Genomic DNA, 18,239 nt, shown 5'->3' on the forward strand with positions numbered 1-18,239 from the left:
ACTTCATCGAATTAGGAGCATATCATAGTTGGAAATCGATAATTCATAAGTCAAATAATTTGATGGAGGATTCATAATTAGAGAATAGACCAATTAGAAACTTCCCAGAATTTTCCCATTTTTCAATGGTTTAAATGCGTACTAGAATGCATCTATTTTCTCTAACTTCAGAACTTTAGAGAATAAATATGGATTTCTTACTTTTTATTCTCACACTTTTGTTACCTCGTGATCTCTCTTCAATTTATCTAGATGTGCTAGATACTATGCACTTCTCTTATTCCATTATATCGCTAATATCGAAAGAATCAAAGGAAATGGAAGACCCTTCATACTCTGCATTTGTAGGAAGACTCTTCTTCCTCTTCATTTGTATTCATAAGCATTTATAAACTTAAACTGACAAAGGTACCGGAGTAGAGAGCTTCTTGTAGTAGCTGTCGTCCTTGCAGAGCTATGGCTACCCCCACACACACGTGAGGACCTCGGCCGATCTCCTGCACAGTTGCATTCCTTTGCTGCAGTCTGCCCCTCCTTTGGTTCAGTTCCTCCCGCCCTTTCTGTCTGTTGTTTGTTATCTTCTTGTTTACAGCAGCGTTGCTCCCTCCATTTGACGATCACACAACAGCATAGTCCGTGATTTTCAGCTGTCATAGAGCTCGTCGTGTTGGCAAACGTATTCATTCAGTAGCCATCTATGCAGTTCTTGTTTGCATGAAGAAAGGTCAAGTTTTGATCTTAGGAACAGCTACTCAAACAGCGTGCTTGACGATAAACATCTAAAATAGTATGGAAGTTTTTTGTACATGTTGGCTGTGAGGATTTGTTGATGTTCCAACTCTCGCGCAAGGCTGTGCGAGAGAGAGAGAGAGAGAGAGAGAGAGAGAGAGAGAGATGTGTTTACGTCCGTCTTGGGGAGGCCTTGCGGGCCTATGAGACAAACACAATAAAAAAAGAGTAATGCATACAAACCATTGTGGGCTGAGGCAAAGGGTGCGGCATGGCCCTTGTCGAGTGCTATGCTAAGCAAAAAGCTAAAAAGCTCAAACTCGAAATCTTATACCCAAAACTAGATGTTGTGGTGGCTCTCTGGTGAGCTGCAGAGATATCTCATATTTGTGTCTGTCGAGCTGTATCTCGCTTCGTGGGGGTGTGGTCTCCGTGATCTCTGTATCTGGAGGGTCATGTTGAGAGAGACACCTCGGCTCTGACGGTCCCCTCTGAGATGAGCTGAGATAGGCTATATCTCCATTGTGCATGTCCTGGTCAACCTCTTTATCGTGCATGGTCTTTGCATCTTTGGCTCCATAGCTCTGCGTGTTCTCTTCCCGCAGTCCATTCTGCCCTCATGTCAGCTAGCTCCTCTTCCTCCACTCCACTATGCACTGGCATTGACTCAAATGGGTAAAAGTCCGTGACATGTCTCCATGCTCAGTCAACGCCAATCTCTTTTGGTGCCATCATCTCATGCGGCTGCTTGATTTGGCTCAGTAGGATCTCTCTGTGTTGGCACATCTCAATCAGGTAGAGGCCAATGTAGACCTGGCCATGGAAGTGGATCAGTCGAGAATGGCCCAAAGCCGTGCCCGTCTTGGAAGAGGCAATGGTATCTTTCTTGGATCTCATAATAGATTAGGCGAGTACATAGGAAATGCTCCTCTATCTCCGAGTGTACATAGTCTATAGATCTGTTGCTCTTTGGGTGTGCATGGAGCTCTCCTTGCCTCGATCGTTAGCTGATGGCATGAGAGAGAGAGAGAGAGAGAGAGAGAGAGAGAGAGAGAGAGAGAGATGTATTAACGTCTCTGCGAGAGGCCTCGCAAGCCTATGAGACAATGTACAGGTCAAAAAGGTAACTCATACAAGCGAGTGAGGGCTGAAGCAAAGGGTTCACTAAGACCCTTGCTGAAAGCTAAAAAGCTAAAGTGCTAAAACTAATGAATCAAGTGTCGAAATGCTAGAGTGGCGAAAGCCAAATAACAGAGGAGTGTCAGGTGCTCAAAGCTAGCACTCCCTAGTACATGCTCAAGTTTCGTATATCCTGGTAACCTAGTGGCTCTCTGATGAGATGTGAGGAGCTCTCGTATCTATGTCTGTCGAGATGTCTTGTGATGTGGGGGAGGGTGTGATCTCCTTGATCTCTGGATCCGATAGGCTACATCAAGGGTGATGCCTCGCCTCTGGCAGTCGCGTCTAAGAAGAGCTGAGATAGATCGAACCTCGATCGTGCGTGCTCTGGTCCCTACCCGTGTCGCAAGTGGAGTGTGTCTCCCTCGTCTGACAGCATCGTGGTGGACTCTCCTACTGCTAATCCGTGATGCTCTCATCTCCTTAAGCTCCTCTCCCTCAGCCTCACCGGCAGCTGAATCATATGAATAGAAGTTTGTAATAAAAGTTTGTGACCTGTTGATATCGGTCACATGTGGCATCAGTCTCTGCTGCTCTTTGATCTGTTGCATCAATGTGTCTCTTCGTCGACGCATCTCAATTAGGTAGAACCCAACACAGACGTGATCGTGAAAATGGATCAGCCGTGTAAGAGGACCAAAGCCATGCCCCTCCTGAAAGAAGTAGTGGTATCGTCCTCGTACCTCATAATAGACTAGGCAGACACAGAAAATGCTCCTCCGTCTCGATCTCCTCCATCTGGCATAGGTTGCAAGTCCCCTGCTCTCCCTGCCTTAAATCCGCAGTTGATGTGATGAGACTCGCAACTGACTGATGGCGACCCTCAAGTTATGTGAGACTCTCTTGTCCTCGAGATACTGAGGTCTGATGACAAGACCGTGCTCTGAGACCCTCAGGAAGTGGTCATGGTAGAACTGGATCTTGGTGGAGAACTCTCCCCTCCAAGCCCTAGATGTATGGAGCTGGAGGAGGTCCAACTGTATGATACGGTTGATCTCATCTCCTGGGATCATCTTGGGTGGTGCATCTAGATTGTACCGAAAAGGGGGAAGTCTGTCCATCTGAATGTCTTGACTACCAAACCACGTGGATATCCGTGCATACCATGCCGTATCAACACCGCTCTTTGCTAGTCGCCTGGAGGACTCTAATGCTAGCCTCGGTAATCTCCACTGGGGTAAGGCCCAGACTCTATGAAGGAACGTCACTGTTTGAAACATGGCCCTGGAGAGGGGGCAGAGAGAGTTTATTAAAGTTTTCGAAAGACAGATGGGTCTATGAGACTGTGAGAAACCTGATACAAACAAGGTGAAAGGGTGGAGCTACTAAACAAGCATCAACTCCCATGCTACATGCTACGTGCCACATAGCAATAAGAACATCAATACATAGTCATAACATAATGTCAATATGACCCTCTCCATCACCACTATCGTCATCAAGGTACAAAGCAAATCGAGCCCAATATCATGGAGGACCCAGTGCTTGGTGGGATAGAAGTAGAATGAAATCAGAGATAAAGTGCCGTTGACTATCGGTGGGCGTTACTCGGTGTGGCTGGCAGAGGTTCTGCATTGGACCAGGGCTACGGTGACCCCTGTTAGTCGCACCTGACCCTGAACATGGAAGGGATGTCTTTAAGTGTAATCTGTGCGTCCGTCCTTTGTCGGGTATGTCGCGTCACTAGCTCCGAGTCTCGCCTGTGACGAAGGCACGTGGTGTGATAATCTGTGCGGTCTGGCTGGAAAAACTGTGATCATGCTCTGAGAAGAGTTTGCCTCTGTCGGTTTGCCTTGTCCCTATCTCTGTGATCTAAGTAAGTGCTCTCGATGTCTAGTTGCTTCATGGATGAAGCGTGAAGGTGGCCAAACAGCTTTGGTTTGGAAAGGCAAGGAAGCGGGAGAGTAGTCCGAAGTTGTCTCTGAAGAGACGGTAAAAGCGGCCTCGGATCTCGTAGTATACTGGACACTTGAAGATGAAATGCTCCTTTGGCTCAATCTCCTGTATACAGCTCACACGGAGTGCATATTCGCCTCTCCCTGGGTACTCCCTTAGCTCGTCCACTCTTAGTGCGAAGAAACCCAGATGGGGGAGGTGAATCTGAGTATATTTAGGAGGATCAATAAAACCTCATCAGAAATACGTCTCTGTAGAAGCTAAGCTTCAGTGGGAGTTCACTTGGTTCCAACTAGGTCCAGAATGTGTGTAACTGTAGGAAGTCCTTGCGTATGACCTGGTTAACCTTGTTATACCTAAGTGGGAGAAACGACGTGTCAATGCTGTATTGGAAGGGGGGAAGTCTATCCATGTGGAGTCCCAATCTCTCGAACCACCTGCTTGTGTCTGCATACCAGCATCTCTGGTCACCCTCAAGTGGGCCATAGAGGAGGACAATGCTAGCCATGACACTGCGATGTCTTGAGGTGCAGTCCCAGTACCCCCTGACACGATATAGATACGTGATGGCTTGGAATGCTACATCAAGTTGTAGTAGCGGGGGACTGATGGCTTATTGTGAATCATGCGTGACGACATGAGAACCTGAAGATGCTCCACCCAAGCCCACTCCGCATCTTAGAGGTTTGGCCCCCAATAAGGGCTGCTATACATCCCAGGTGGTCGGACAAAGGAGTCTAATAAGAGGGCCTTGGTTTGGGAGTCCTGAAAGTGCGAGTGGAAGCACTGCCTCTCCAACCTGGCTAAAGAGGCATACCCTCTGCTGAGACGGGCGTGTATAGCTGGGTCTCATCTTAAAAATAGGGCCAGAAAAGAGAACCCCTAGGTATGTGTTAGATGAGACAATCTCAACCGGCGATCCATCAAAGGTGAACTGCTCTCTATGCATGGCTGCTTGAAGATCATAACCTTGGTTTTATCAAGGTTGACCTTTAAGTCATGTGACTCACAAAAGGACTGTAGTGCATCTAAATGTCTTTGAAGGTCCTTTGTAGAGGAGGATAAAAGCACTACATGTGCATATAGCAAGAACTAAATCAAAGTACCAGCAAGAGAGCATCCAACCCCTCCCAGAGTCTGCATAAAGGTCTTGAGCTCATCTATGAAGAGGCCAAATAGAGTGGGTGAAAGAGGACACCCTTGTTTGACCCCGATAGTACTCATGATCTCCTTTGTCCATCCAGTCCCTGTTCGGACTGTGCCTAAGACTCTCTCGTAAAGTGCATGAGTATGATTCTCCCCAGTTGGATCGCCAAATGTTAGCGCTTGGTTCTACTTGCCTCTCAGGTTATTCGGTGCCAAGTGCTTGGTGAGCAGTGTGTGTACAGTGCCAAGTTGGAAGATGCCCTCTCGTGCACTCCTTAGTGACCGGATCAAACATTCCTATCGGTGCTTGGTTGTAAAACCGTGTCGTGAACTAATGGGTTCTGTGTTGTGTGGAAGAAAACTATATGAAGACGGGTGAATGAGAAGCGACACAAGTACACCAATGCAATGAATAAACAACTGAATGAAACACTTGTATTAATGAAGAGGTCAATACAACAGCCAAGGGCTGCTTAGACTCACGCCTCAACTCAAGGCGAACCACTCACTCTTGCAACAGGACTCTGGACTCACTAAGACTTGCCTCTCGTACAAGACACTTTGAGCCAAAAAGGCCATTTCACCATTGCAATAAGACTCTTATAGACTGGTTCCCGTCTACTAGACAGTTCTAGCAACTGACCTACTAAATTTCCTATCTGGTAATCTTACTCGATTGTTGATTATCATTGGATTGCTTCTGTGTCGACATACTGCTTGTCCTTGCCGGCCGGAACTCCACCGCTTGGTGTTGGCTGCTCGTTGGGCCTACCCCCAAGGGTGTTTGGTTGCCTGGCATGTGGTTTGGTTCTTGTGTCAACCAGGGTCAACACTTTACCTTGACTTTACTTCGTCCGTGTCTTGATGGATTACAAGTCTTTCATGGAGTAACATATTGAACTTGGTCTTCAAAATTGTAGGATCTACGAGACCCAGAGCAGGCATAGAGATGGGCGACTACCCGGTGGTGTCTGGCTCGTCCAGCATTAGTGTGTGGGCCATGGAAGTGTATGAAACTTGATGGGTGCAGTAGTAGGCTACACGTAGTCGGTGGTGTTTGGCTCGTCTAGCATTAAGAGTGCGCGGGCCATGGAAGTGTATGAAACTTGCTGGATGCAGTACTAGGCCATGTAGCACCAATAGTCTAAGGACATCGGGAGCGAGTATTCTTTGACCCAGGAGTGCGAGCCGTCTCCCTTGGTGCTGCTGTCGTGGAGTGAGTTCTGGAGGCTGATCCCCCTTGGTCTTCATCATCCTCGGGGTTCCTTCTTGGCCGTTTGGCAGGGTGTTCATCATGCAGCCCTCGGAACATATTGTCAATTCTTTTGAGAGTGTTAAGGCGGTCTTTGTACTCCTGATTAAGCTGTCTCAGCTCCGCATTCGCTGCTTGAAGATTGCCACCTTGGCATCTAGGTCTACCAACACTTGGGTGGCGTCTAAATCTTTGATTCGCTACTGGTGCCCTATGTTCTGTTGGAAAGGTCACCTCCCCATCTGTAAGCCCCCATATGAGGAGAGCATGGAGGGGGTGAACCTAGGGTTTGAGGGAGTACCACATCGGCAGCATCCTGGCTGCCATGTGGGTGCTATTCAGAAAGAGAGGGGGCTGCCACATGGGCAGCACACAGGCTGCCATGTGGGCAGCAAGCAAAGGGAACACACCTGTAGTCAAGATGGCTGCAACAAATGGCGCCAACAAACAGGAGCAGATGGTGAGGCATTCAGCATCAGGATCTGGCCTGGAAGAGGTGGATCTGGAACAGCGGACATGGCGGGGTGACCCAGGTAGGAGGTGCGATTATGTCAGCAATAGTACGGATGTGTACGGGCAGGACATGGCGCTGGCAAAGGGCTGCAGCATGGCGGGGGTCTGTGGGCAGGTATACAGCCTGTAGGAGGGTCTCCAGCAGCAACAAAGGGCAGCCTAGCAGCAGCCCAAATGTGCCTGGCTAGGGCCCTTATATAGGGCTGGTTGGACCAGCCAACCAGGTCGGCCAGCAAGCAGACTGATTGGCCAGTCTGGTCGGCCAGGATGAGGCTGGCTGGTTGGTTCTATGACAGCCCCTTGGGGGCCTATAAAAGGAGGGCCTCCAGGCCCTCATTCATATCCAACTATCCAGCAAGAGCAGGAGCAGACAAGAGCAGCTGCAAGCCACTCCCTTGGGCCTCGCACCAGGGGTGAAGGAGAGTGGAAGGTGTGCTGCAGACTGAGTTCCCTAGAGGCTGGACCTTGGCTGTCTTCTAGGACAGCGAGGTGTTGTGATCATCTTCAGGAGCAGCAAAAGCCAAGCAGCTCTTGGAGCCTATTCCCGGAGGACGAGGAGAGAAGGAAGAAAGAAAAAAGAAAGAAGGTTTATTAAAGTCTTCGGAAGACCGATGGGTCTATGAGACTGAAAATCCTAATACAACAAGCTGTGGTAGTGGAGCTACTAAACGAGCATCCATACCAATGCAAAATGCAAAAATGCAGAATGGCAGTACTAAGTCCTAAGTACAACATAGTCATGTCGATGGTCGACTATATATCAATCTCAGCATCATCATCAATTTCATCATCATCATCGGCAACAGCAAGATATCAGGATGGATGAGACAGTGGAGGCATGAAGTTGGCAATAGAGTGTTGTTGGCCACTCAGAGGTGCGGTCTTGGCACGTCTCTTGGTCGTAGCTCTGCGTCGGACCAGGGCTACTGTGACCCTCGTCGGTGGGGCTCTGACTCTAAATAAGGAGGGGATGTTCCCAAGTGTGATCTGTGTGTCGACCCTCTGTTTGAGCCATCGGGTCACAGGCTCCGGGTCACGATCATGTCGAGGCCTCATCTCGTGGGGGTCCATGTGATCTAGCTGAAAGAACTCTGTGATAGAGCTCTGAGAGGGATCAGTCGAGGAATAAGTCTGCTCCTGTCTTTGTGCTCGGAGTATCCTCTCGCGATGTCTAAGTGCCTCATGAATGAAACCTGCCAAACACCGCTGGTCTGGGTAGGAGAGGAAACGGGCCAAAATCCCATAACTATCCCTGAAGAGGCAGTGGAAACGCCCTCGATCTCATAGTAAACAGGACACCTGAAGATGAAATGCAACAAGAAGTTCAAGGACAAGCATGCTGCAGACTAAGCTTGGAGGGCTGCCTACTTAGGCTGACACTCAGGGCAACAAGGTTGAGAAGAACACGCTAGACAGAGAGTCTACATATGCTCGAGGTGGAGCACGCAGGCTCAGAGATCTAGAAGTGCTTGACATCTAGTAGGAGAACCTTTTGGTATTGTATCCTGTCCTACTTTGTGGACGGACGGAAATATAAAGTGTTGCTTCTATATTTGTCTTTGAGCATTGTCTATTTACTGGCTTGCACATCTATGCACATTAAGTTAAGAAGTTTGTGATTCCACACCTCACACCACACTGTGTGAGCTCTTGGGCAATACTATGAGTCTTTCGCTGTGCATAGTCTCTGTTGGGTAATTTCTAACATGTTCCTCTCTTTGAGGATTTTGATCTGTTGCTTGTGCTTGGCGAGCTGTTTCTTGTCCTCCTGCTGGAGCTGCAATGCAGCATGCTTGGCCTTGAGCTTCTCGTTGTTCTTTGGGAGAGCACTCGCAGCGTGTCGTAATCCATTTGCAGGAGTGTTTGAGTTGCCTGTTGCACTTGGTTGTTGGTCACATATTCCCTTTGTGTAATGTGAATGAACTGGGGAGGCACCCAATAAGGAGACACATGATATAGAGCGCGTGTGGAATTTGCTCCCTCAGTTGACATTTGTTGACGCACCTCCATATACTGCTCTGTCGAAAGTGAGGAGTCATCAACAAGAAAGATTTCATTGACTCCTTGGCGCTCGGAAGTAACGAGGGGAGGAAAAGCAGGCTGTGTGGGAAGAATCCTCTGGCCCATTTGTGGGCCCTCCCTCGGTTGAAGAGGTAGAGTTGGTGGGGTCTCCAAGGCAATAGATCTCGGGGTGGTAAGAACTATTTAAGTGGGGGCGGAATGAGTTACAGGAGGTGGTGGAGACGAATGAGGATCTCGGATGTAAGGGTGGACTCATTGAAGATGGCAGTGGTGGCAATGTGAGTGCCGGTCAATGTGTTTTCTGTGCCATTGTCAGTGTAGATGATGGTGTCAATACTGAAGCTGGGAACGAGGGAAAAGGCTTCAGTAGAGGGTGGAACAGGTGCGGTAGTGGCAACAGAAGAGACTGGCTTGGAGGTAGGAATTGACTGGAAAGCGGGGTAGTGACAATTGTAGAGGCCGAAAGAGATATGATAGCGGTGACGGCGGCTGACACGTAGGTAGAGATGACGGGAGTAGAAGCAACAACTGCCATAGAGGTTGAGGTAGATATAGAGGCTTAGGCGGAGGCCTTGGCAGTGGTGATGACTGGGATTGGGGGCAGAGTTGGGGGTATTGGAGTCTAAGCTATAACACTAGCTGGGGGTATTGGAGTCTAAGCTATAACACTAGCTGGGGACATCGTGTGAGGAGATGGTGAGTGAGAGAGAGCAAGAGAGAGTGAGAGTTGGAAGCTTGTAAGCTGAAAGCTGAGTTGCAATAGTAGAGTGTGAGAGTACAACTCAATGAGAGAGAGATAAGGTTTTGTCCTAGTGACAAAACCTTAGTAGTCACTAACCATAGTTAGTGAACTAACTGCGGTTAGGGGGAAAAACCTCTTAAAGAGAGAAAAGTGCCCCTAACTAGCTTATTATATTACATTGGTCACTGCTGAATTATATCTATAATTCTAACACCCCCCTGTAGTGCCAATGTCATGTACAAGGCTGATCAATCACCAAACGGATATAAGTTCAGGGCACTGCGAAATGTCTCAAACTTTTCACGTGGTAGTGCTTTGGTGAAAATATCTGCAACGTTGTCATGTGTGGACACAAAGATCATACTGATCTCTCCTGCATGCAACTTCTCTCTGACGTAGTGATAGTGAACCTCAATGTGCTCCGTGCGAGCATGAAACACTGCATTCTTTGCCACTGCAATGGCATTCTGACTATCAGTGAGAATTGGAGAAGGACCCTCCAAAGAAAGATGAAGATCAGCAAATAGACGTCGCAGCCAGACACATTCAACTGTTGCTGTGAAAGCTGCCCTGTACTCAGCTTCACATGATGAGGTAGCCACTGTAGATTGTTTCTTGCTCAGCCAGGAAATGCAAGATTTACCCAAAAAGAAACAATTGCCACTAGTGGACTGCCTAGTGTCATAATCACCAGCCCAATCTGAATCACTGTAGGCATGCATCTGCAAGTCACCCCCCCTGGGAAATAGCAAGCCAAAAGACTTTGTGCCCTGCAAATAACGGAAGATGCGCTTAACTGCCTGCCAATGCATAGTTTTTGGGCTGTGCATGTACCTGCTCACCTGAGATACTGCAAACTGAATATCAGGTCTAGTGTTGCAGAGATATATGAGGCATCCAACACCCTGACTGTAAAGTGTGACATCAACTGATTCTCCTGCATCATGCATTGTGAGTTTCAGCCCCGGCTCCATGGGAGTGGCTATGGGCTTACACTCATGCATGTTAAATCTGTCCAAGAGTTTCTGAACATACTTGGACTGAGACATAACAGTGCCACGTCTCTCATGAGAGAATTGGATCCCCAAATAAAAGTGAAGCAGCCCCAAATCTGACATGTCAAAGTTGGTCTGCAAATCAGCTTTGAAATCTGCAATTTTGTCTTCATTGGACCCTATGAGCAGTAAGTCATCGACATAAAGAAGGATGACTAAAATTTCCCCCCCATCCATCTTGATGTAGAGGGTGCTCTCAGTAGGACTATTGTGCAGCCCCTTGCTGGTCAAAAAGGCATGGATCTTGGCATACCATGCACGAGGGGCCTGTTTCAGCCCATATAAAGCTTTGTTGAGCCTGCATACTTGAAGTGTATTTGCTGTAATTTCAAAGCCCGGAGGTTGTTTGACATACACCTCTTCCAGCAAGTCCCCATTTAAGAAGGCTGTTTTTATGTCCAACTGATGAACATTCCACTCAAAATGTGCAGCCATTGCAATAACTGATCGGATGGTGGTCATCCGGGATGTAGGAGCGAATGTCTCCTCATAATCTATGCCCTTTTTCTGAGCAGTCTTTAGCAACCAGCCTTGCCTTATATCTGTCAATGGAGCCATCTGGCTTCCGTTTGACCTTGAAAACCCATCGTGTGCCAATGGCATGTTTACCCTGTGGCAAGTCTACAACATCCCAAGTCTGATTTTTTGCAATGGACTGCAACTCATCGTGCATGGCATTCATCCAATGCACATTATCCTTTGCCTCTTTGAATGTGGCAGGCTCCTCCTCATCAAGGAGAGTACCTGCATATGCTGATTTCACTGAATTAGCACCTTCCATGTGCCTTGCTGCACTGCGAGTCCTGCCAGATAACGGAGCATCAATTTTACTCTCCTTGAGAGTCTGTAACAGCCAGTTTGGGGCTGTTTTTGCTGCATGTATGTCTGCAATTTCTTGCTGCACCACCTGTTCCACTGCCTGTGGAGGGGGCAAGACATCTTGTGGCGGAACTGAAGCATCTGGAGGTTGCTGTAAATTCTGATTTGCATCAGAAAAATCAGCAGGGGAACCCAAGGCAATGGGTAGCAACCCCTCAAAGACATCCTCTGAAGACGAAGGCATTTGAAAAAAGCCTGAGTGTGAGCTGAAGTTTCAGAAAATATCACATCTCTACTTACTATGATCTTGCGTGTAGCAGGATTGTAGAGACGATACCCCTTGCTTTCTGCACTGTAACCAACAAATATGCATTTGATGGCTTTATCTGACAACTTGTGCCTAAATTCAACTGGCACATGAGCATAAGCAAGGCATCCAAAGACTCGGAAGTGATCCACTGAAGGCTTCCTGTCATTCCAGACCTCATAAGGAGTTTTTGTTTTTAAAGCCTTAGTGGGAGCCCTCTAGCCAGAATTTGTGAGGCATGTGTTTGCTTTTCAGCATACATCTGTCCATCTCCATGAGGGTTCTATTTTTCCTCTCAGCTTTGCCATTTTGCTGAGGGGTCAGCCTGAATGTGAGCTGATGCACAATACCCTTGCCTTTGAGAAAAGCATCAAATTCTGCAGACAAGTATTCCCCACCTCTATCCGTGCACAATGTCTGTATCTTGAGTCCGGTTTCATTTTCAACCATGGCTGAAAAGTGTTAAAACACCGTGAACACTTCAGATTTCTGTTTCAGCCCATAAACCCAAGTAAAATTGGAGTAATCATCAATAAATGTAACGAAGTAGAGATGACCACCCAACGATGGAGTCCTCATGGGACCACAGACATCACTGTGTATAAGCTGTAATTTGCGGACAGCTTTAACTGAACCATCCTTCTTGAAGGGGAATCTATGCATTTTACCTAAAATGCACCCTTCACAGGCATGTGGAGGAGGTATCTCAAGAGGTGGCAATGCATCAACCATGGAAAACTTCTGAAGTGTCATCAAGCTGTTGTAATGCATGTGGCCATATCTGGCATGCCATAATTTTGCATACTGCATGGCAGCTGTAGAAGTAGAAACTGCAAGAGCATGGGCTGCTCTTTTCTCAAAAATATCAAGCTGAAAAAGCCCACACATCAGAGTACCAGATAACCTTAAGGCAGAGTCATCTTCCCAGTCTCGGACAGCACATTTGTCATCCTCGAAGATGACCTGAAATCCACCTCTGTTAAGAGTGGACACTGAAAGAAGATTTTTGGTTATGCCAGGCACATATAAGACATCTGAAAGTCTGAAAATTGAGCCATCAATGGCAGTGAGCTCAACATCTCCTGTGCCACGTATTGAATATGATGAGTTGTTGGCACAAGTGACTTTCTTACCAACGGGAGGTGGATGCAAGGAAGTAAAAAGACACTTCGTAGAAATGATGTGCTTGGATGCACCGCTGTCAAAATACCAAGTGTTCAGTGTTTCATTGACACTGAAAGCAGATGCATCTGTAGAAGAGTCATAACTGCAAGTCAAAAATGCATATGTATCATCACTGCAAGTGGCTGTACTATCCCGAGCATCTGGAACAGCCAACCTAGAATCTGAAATGCAAGATAAAAAGGCATAATCCTGTCCAACAAAGTTGGCTGCAGCATCCCCACTGTCAGATGCACGAGGAGCTGAATCTGAAACAGCCATACTTGAGCTGTTTTTCTTTCCTTTTGCAAGCCTTTTCCTGCATTCTGCTATGTGATGACCTGGCTTTTTGTAGTAGTGACAAAAACCCTTCTTCTTGGGCTTACTTGCATCATTTTTAGCCTTTTGGGAAGGCTGTCCTGACCCACTGGAAGGCTGATTTACTGATGTCTTTGCCTGTCCCTTTGTTTTTTATTTAAACTTTGAGAGCATGGCTTGTTCACCTGCACGTGCAGCCAAATTTTTCCTGGTCTGCTCTTCCTGAAGCAGAAGTCCTATCAACTCATGAAAAGTGAGAGGATTTGCACCCCCCCTCAATGATAAGTTCAGCGAGGTATGAAAGCTGAGATAAGACTCAGGAAGAGAATTCAGAGTGGTTGTAATCATCTCTGAATCAAGAATAATTTCATCTATGTTTAACAATTGCTCTCTGAGATCCTGTAGCTGTGTGAGGTGGAGTGACATGGAGTCACCCTCTTCCATATGTGTATTACTCAACTCTCTTTTCAAGAAAGATACCCTTGCATCATTCCGAGCTGCATACATGCTTTCCAAAATATCCCATGCTGTCCTGGAGGTCTTACACGACCGGATATGCGGAATGATAAATCTTTTCACTGAAAGAGAGATGCATGACAAAGCTAAGGCATCCTGTGAATCCCATCTCTTCTGTTCTGGAGTAGTGACTGTAGCTGCACCAACAACTTGTCCTGCAGCTGCACCCTGTGCACGGCCTCTTCCACCTCCTTGCTGGGGAGGGGTAGCAGGTGCAATATCTGCTGGTCGGATCTCATCCCCATTGACATAATCCCATAAATTGCGAGAAATCAGAATATTGCGTACCATGAAACTCTAGAGGGAGTAGTTGGTACCATCCAACTTGTCTTCTTGTGAAAGACCACCAAACTTGAACTCATTCTGATTTTGATGGGCCATATCTGAGAAAAAGATTGAAGCAAATACAAAGCTGAATTCCCTTACTGGGAATGAAATGCACAACTCCCAAAAAACACAGCCAAGCACGAGCTGTAAATGCAACTTAGATTTCTGTACTTGCACTGTCAGAAATCTGTCCAAGCATCAAAAACTCTCCAAAATGTGCCAAAAGTGCTGCAAAACACTCCAAGAAAGGCAGTATGAACTGAAAACTCTAGAAATTGCTCTCCCAACACAAAAGCCCCAAAATAGGCCTGAAATTGCAACCGGAAAGGGGCAAATTGAACAAAAGCCCCAAATGTTGCAAGAATTGTGCTCTGTCTGCAAAGCCCCAAATTTTACTGCAAAATTGCAGTGTAATCACAAAATCCCCAAATTTCTTCAAGAAATTGTACTGCAGAACTGAAAGCCCCAAATTTCGAGCTTGAAATTGCAACCAGAAAGGGGCAAAAGTACTGAAAGCCCCAAATTTTGCAACTTCAGCAGAAAGCCCCAAATTTCAGACCAAATCTGCAATCTTTGCTCCAATTGTAGCTCCGAAACTACACAATGATTGCAATGTCTGCAACAAACAAAAATACCCCAAATGTACTCCCAGAAAACTGAGCCAAACTATGGCTATCTGCAAACAATGCCTGCAGAAATAAAACTCTGCACTGAAGACCTGCAACGGAAGTGTATGGATTGTGAGCTGACAGTACGGATCTGTCAGTGTACGGATTTTGTACCTGTATGGATTTCGTACCTGTACGGATGTACGGACTGCAGACGACAGAAGCTGTACAGACGATGACGCCTGCCTGCAAACGTGGCGCAGATCTGTACGGTGTTGTTTGGCACAGAACTGTACGGTGTTGTTTGGCGCAGATCTGTACGACACAGATCTGTACGGCGCACAGGTACGGCAGGTGAGCAGGTAAGGCAGGTACGGTGCAGTACGGTAGGATTCCATACAGTCGTACGGACTGTACGGACGAAGTGTAGGAGCGAAGGTGAGTTGCAGTTGGAGCTCAACGGGGAGGCTGGAGCTGGAGGCAAAGAGCAGGAGCTGAAGGGAGCAGGGAGCACGGAGCTCTTGAACCTGCTCTGATACCAAATGTGAGGAGATGGTGAGTGAGAGAGAGCGAGAGAGTGAGAGCTGGAAGCTTGGAAGCTGAAAGCTGAGTTGCAATAGTAGAGTGTGAGAGTACAACTCAATGAGAGAGAGATAAGGTTTTGTCCTAGTGACAAAACCTTAGTAGTCACTAACCATAGTTAGTGAACTAACTGCGGTTAGGGGGAAAAACCTTTTAAAGAGGGAAAAGTGCCCCTAACTAGCTTATTATATTACATTGGTCACTGCTGAATTATATCTATAATTCTAACACATCGGCCAGGTACCTGTCCCGAGGCGAGCCGCTACCGGATCATACAAAGTGGTGGCCCCAACTTGTTATGGGCTTTGCCTTTGGCCACCTTCTAGTAAGCCCAATCTACTGGGAGATTGGTGCGATTCATTGCAGCAGCGAGTTGAACAAAATTGCGGGTTATGTTCCCCGTGCTCTTCTTTAGGCCAATAAATCAGACAAAAACTGAAAGAACAGTCGGACCTGCAGATCGATAGACTTATTGATATAGTATAACCCTGAGATGTTGAATAAGTACCTGATTGAAAATACACAGGTCACTTGATCTAGAGCTGGTGCAGCTGTTGGACACGACGGGAGTAAAAAGACTACTGCATAGAGCTCCTGAGTAAGGGGGATGCAGCATCGAAGAAAGCTGTATTGTCATCGATGATGTAAGTCCCCATAATGCCTTGGGCGACATCTACGTTCCATACCTCCATCCATGGCAAAGAAGCAAAGCGAGAGATATGCTTTTGTCGAAGCCATGAACGTAAAGGCTTGTGTGTGGGATCAATGGGATGTGGGAATCGGAAGCATGGGTGAACACGACGAGAGGCAGAAGGGGTTGAAGTGGAAGTGGCTGGGACAGTCATGGAAGCAGTAATGGAGGGGTTTTGCTGAGAGGATTCATGCTAGGAGGACTACACACAGAGTTGCTCATGGTGCGGGACGTGTGGCTTTCCTCTTCAGCTTGTCGAAAAGCCATTCGGAAGGGAATAAGTTTTGTTGTTACCTTATACGCAGTACGTTAAGCCCATAAGGCTGCATGAAGCTTGGTGTCCCAATCCCGCTGATGAGTGCTTCCTGTCTTGGTGATAATGAGCTAAATAAGTTTATTGGAAGACTCGACTTGGCGTTGCAACGCGGGTAATAAGTTGTAGCAACCTGGTGCATTACCAGAAATTCTTCAGTCAGGGATTACACAGAGTTGCTCATGGTGCGGGACGTATGGCTTTCCTCTTCAGCTCGACCAAAAGCCATTTGGAAGGGAGTAAGTTTTGTTGTTACCTTATAAGCAGTACGCTAAACCCATAAGGCCGCATGAAGCTTGGTGTCCCAATCCCGCTGATGAGTGCTTCCTGTCTTGGTGATAATGAGCTTAATAAGTTTATTGGAAGACTCGACTTGGCATTGCAACGCGGGTAGTAAGTTGTAGCAACCTGGTGCATTACCAGAAATTCTTTGGTGAGGGATTCAAATACTTCATTCATGAAGTGAGTTCCTTGGTCACTGACAAATTCAATTTGACCTCCAAAACTGCATATGATATTGTCAAACATGAACTTGGCTGTACTTCGGGCCGAGTTATCTCTCATTGCTTTGGCCTTAAACCACTTGGTGGCATAATTTGTGGCTGCCAATACATATTTGTTCTGTGTGTATTGAGCAGTCTTGGATGGACCCATGAAATCCAATCCCCGTTTTTGAAAAGCTTCCCAAGGCTGACTTGGTTAAAGAGGCATATGATCTTTAGGAAGCAATTGGCTGCTGGCATACATCACACCTAACACATCGAGCATAAGCCTCTTTAAATAAGGTTTCCCACCATAGCCCGGTTTGGAGTACCTTCCGAGCTGTTAAATCTCCACCAATATGACCACCATCAGGCCTGGTGTGAGCCTCTGTGAGGACCACTTCTCGTTCATGTGGTAAAACCCATCTACGCAATACGCCCTCAGCTCCTTGGTGATACAAATGACCAGCAATTAGAGTGTAACGCCAGGCTTTTAGAGCTAACTGTCTGTGAGAGAGAGAGAGAGAGAGAGAGAGAGAGAGAGAGAGAGAGGCAGACGCTGAAGTAGGGAGCAAGAGAGCTTGAGGGAGGGTGGAAAGGTGCACTAGAGGGTTGACTTATGTAGACCCTTCCTAATGTGCCCGTTTTTGTCCTCTTTGTGATAACACCCTTTTATACCGAATTGTGCTAAGCTCTACTAACTTGGTGAAAATGATGTACTTGCTTTTACAGAATATATATGTGTGTGTGTGTGTGTGTGTTATTTATTTCTTCAGAACAACAAAAATCTTAATTTGTTATAAGCTTTATAGCAAAAAATGATAACAAGAAAATGAGTGACACCCAGGGGCCAGGACATGACTTGCATGACAAAGAATACATTATGGACACACTGACAAGCATGATTGCAACTTTGCAGGAATTGTATGTAGAAACTTAATTATTAAACATATTGCCGTAGAAAGTTTCTTCAACATAATGTTGCAGCTATATTCTAATAAATGAATAGCTTAGAAAACCAGTGAGCAACAACCAATAAACAAACAGAAGATATTCCGCCTAGTAAAACGAAGACTGGCAGTCCTCCTCATCCATAACATGAAAGGAAATAAATTTTGAATGATAACATACATAGATACATACATACATATATATATATATATATAGTTTTTGTGTGTGTGTGTGTGTGTGTGTGTAGATGAATCCAGGAACATCCCCAAACTCATCCTCTAAAAACACAACATATCTGTCTTTGTAATAATGTAGTTGTTCTTACTGTTTATAAGTCAGTTTATATGGTCAAAGTACTTTAATTGGTCATCTTGCAGTTTACATGGTCAAAGGACTTCAATTGGCCATCTTGCAGTTTGACCCTTGGAGGTAGATAGCAATGGCATTTCGAAGATCTTGTGCGTTGAGCTTTGCTGATGCTTTTATGTCCCAAAAGAAAGCCCTTTGGATTACGATTGCAAAGCTCTCTACTTTCCATGGGAAAGGGTCAAATCCATCTAGGGAGCAGATGGATGTCTTTGATCGGGCTTACAAAAGGAAGCAGGAAAGTATATTTCTTTGTGATCATAC

General features: G+C 46.4%; 1 protein-coding gene across 4 annotated transcripts in view; it reads left to right on the forward strand.

Moving 5' to 3' along the window:
• The first annotated feature begins 315 nt into the window (after positions 1–315).
• Positions 316–18,239, forward strand: part of LOC147898568 (S-adenosyl-L-methionine-dependent methyltransferases superfamily protein) — a 36,072-nt gene continuing 18,148 nt past the window's right edge. The window contains exons 1-2 of one of the 4 annotated variants that reach the window (XM_087379113.1): positions 316–344; positions 18,025–18,210. In XM_087379113.1, coding sequence (XP_087235239.1) covers positions 18,049–18,210 — 162 coding nt within the window. In that variant the 5' untranslated portion in view covers positions 316–344; positions 18,025–18,048. Of the gene's footprint in view, positions 345–453; positions 477–17,986; positions 18,211–18,239 lie in introns of those variants that run through there. The other 3 variants (XM_087379115.1, XM_087379112.1, XM_087379114.1) reach the window with 3 other exon arrangements.

The sequence above is a fragment of the Dipteris shenzhenensis genome, chromosome 9 (assembly GCF_047967505.1).
Source record: "Dipteris shenzhenensis isolate YYH24624 ecotype China chromosome 9, Dip_SZ_1.0, whole genome shotgun sequence".
Lineage (NCBI taxonomy): Eukaryota > Viridiplantae > Streptophyta > Polypodiopsida > Gleicheniales > Dipteridaceae > Dipteris > Dipteris shenzhenensis.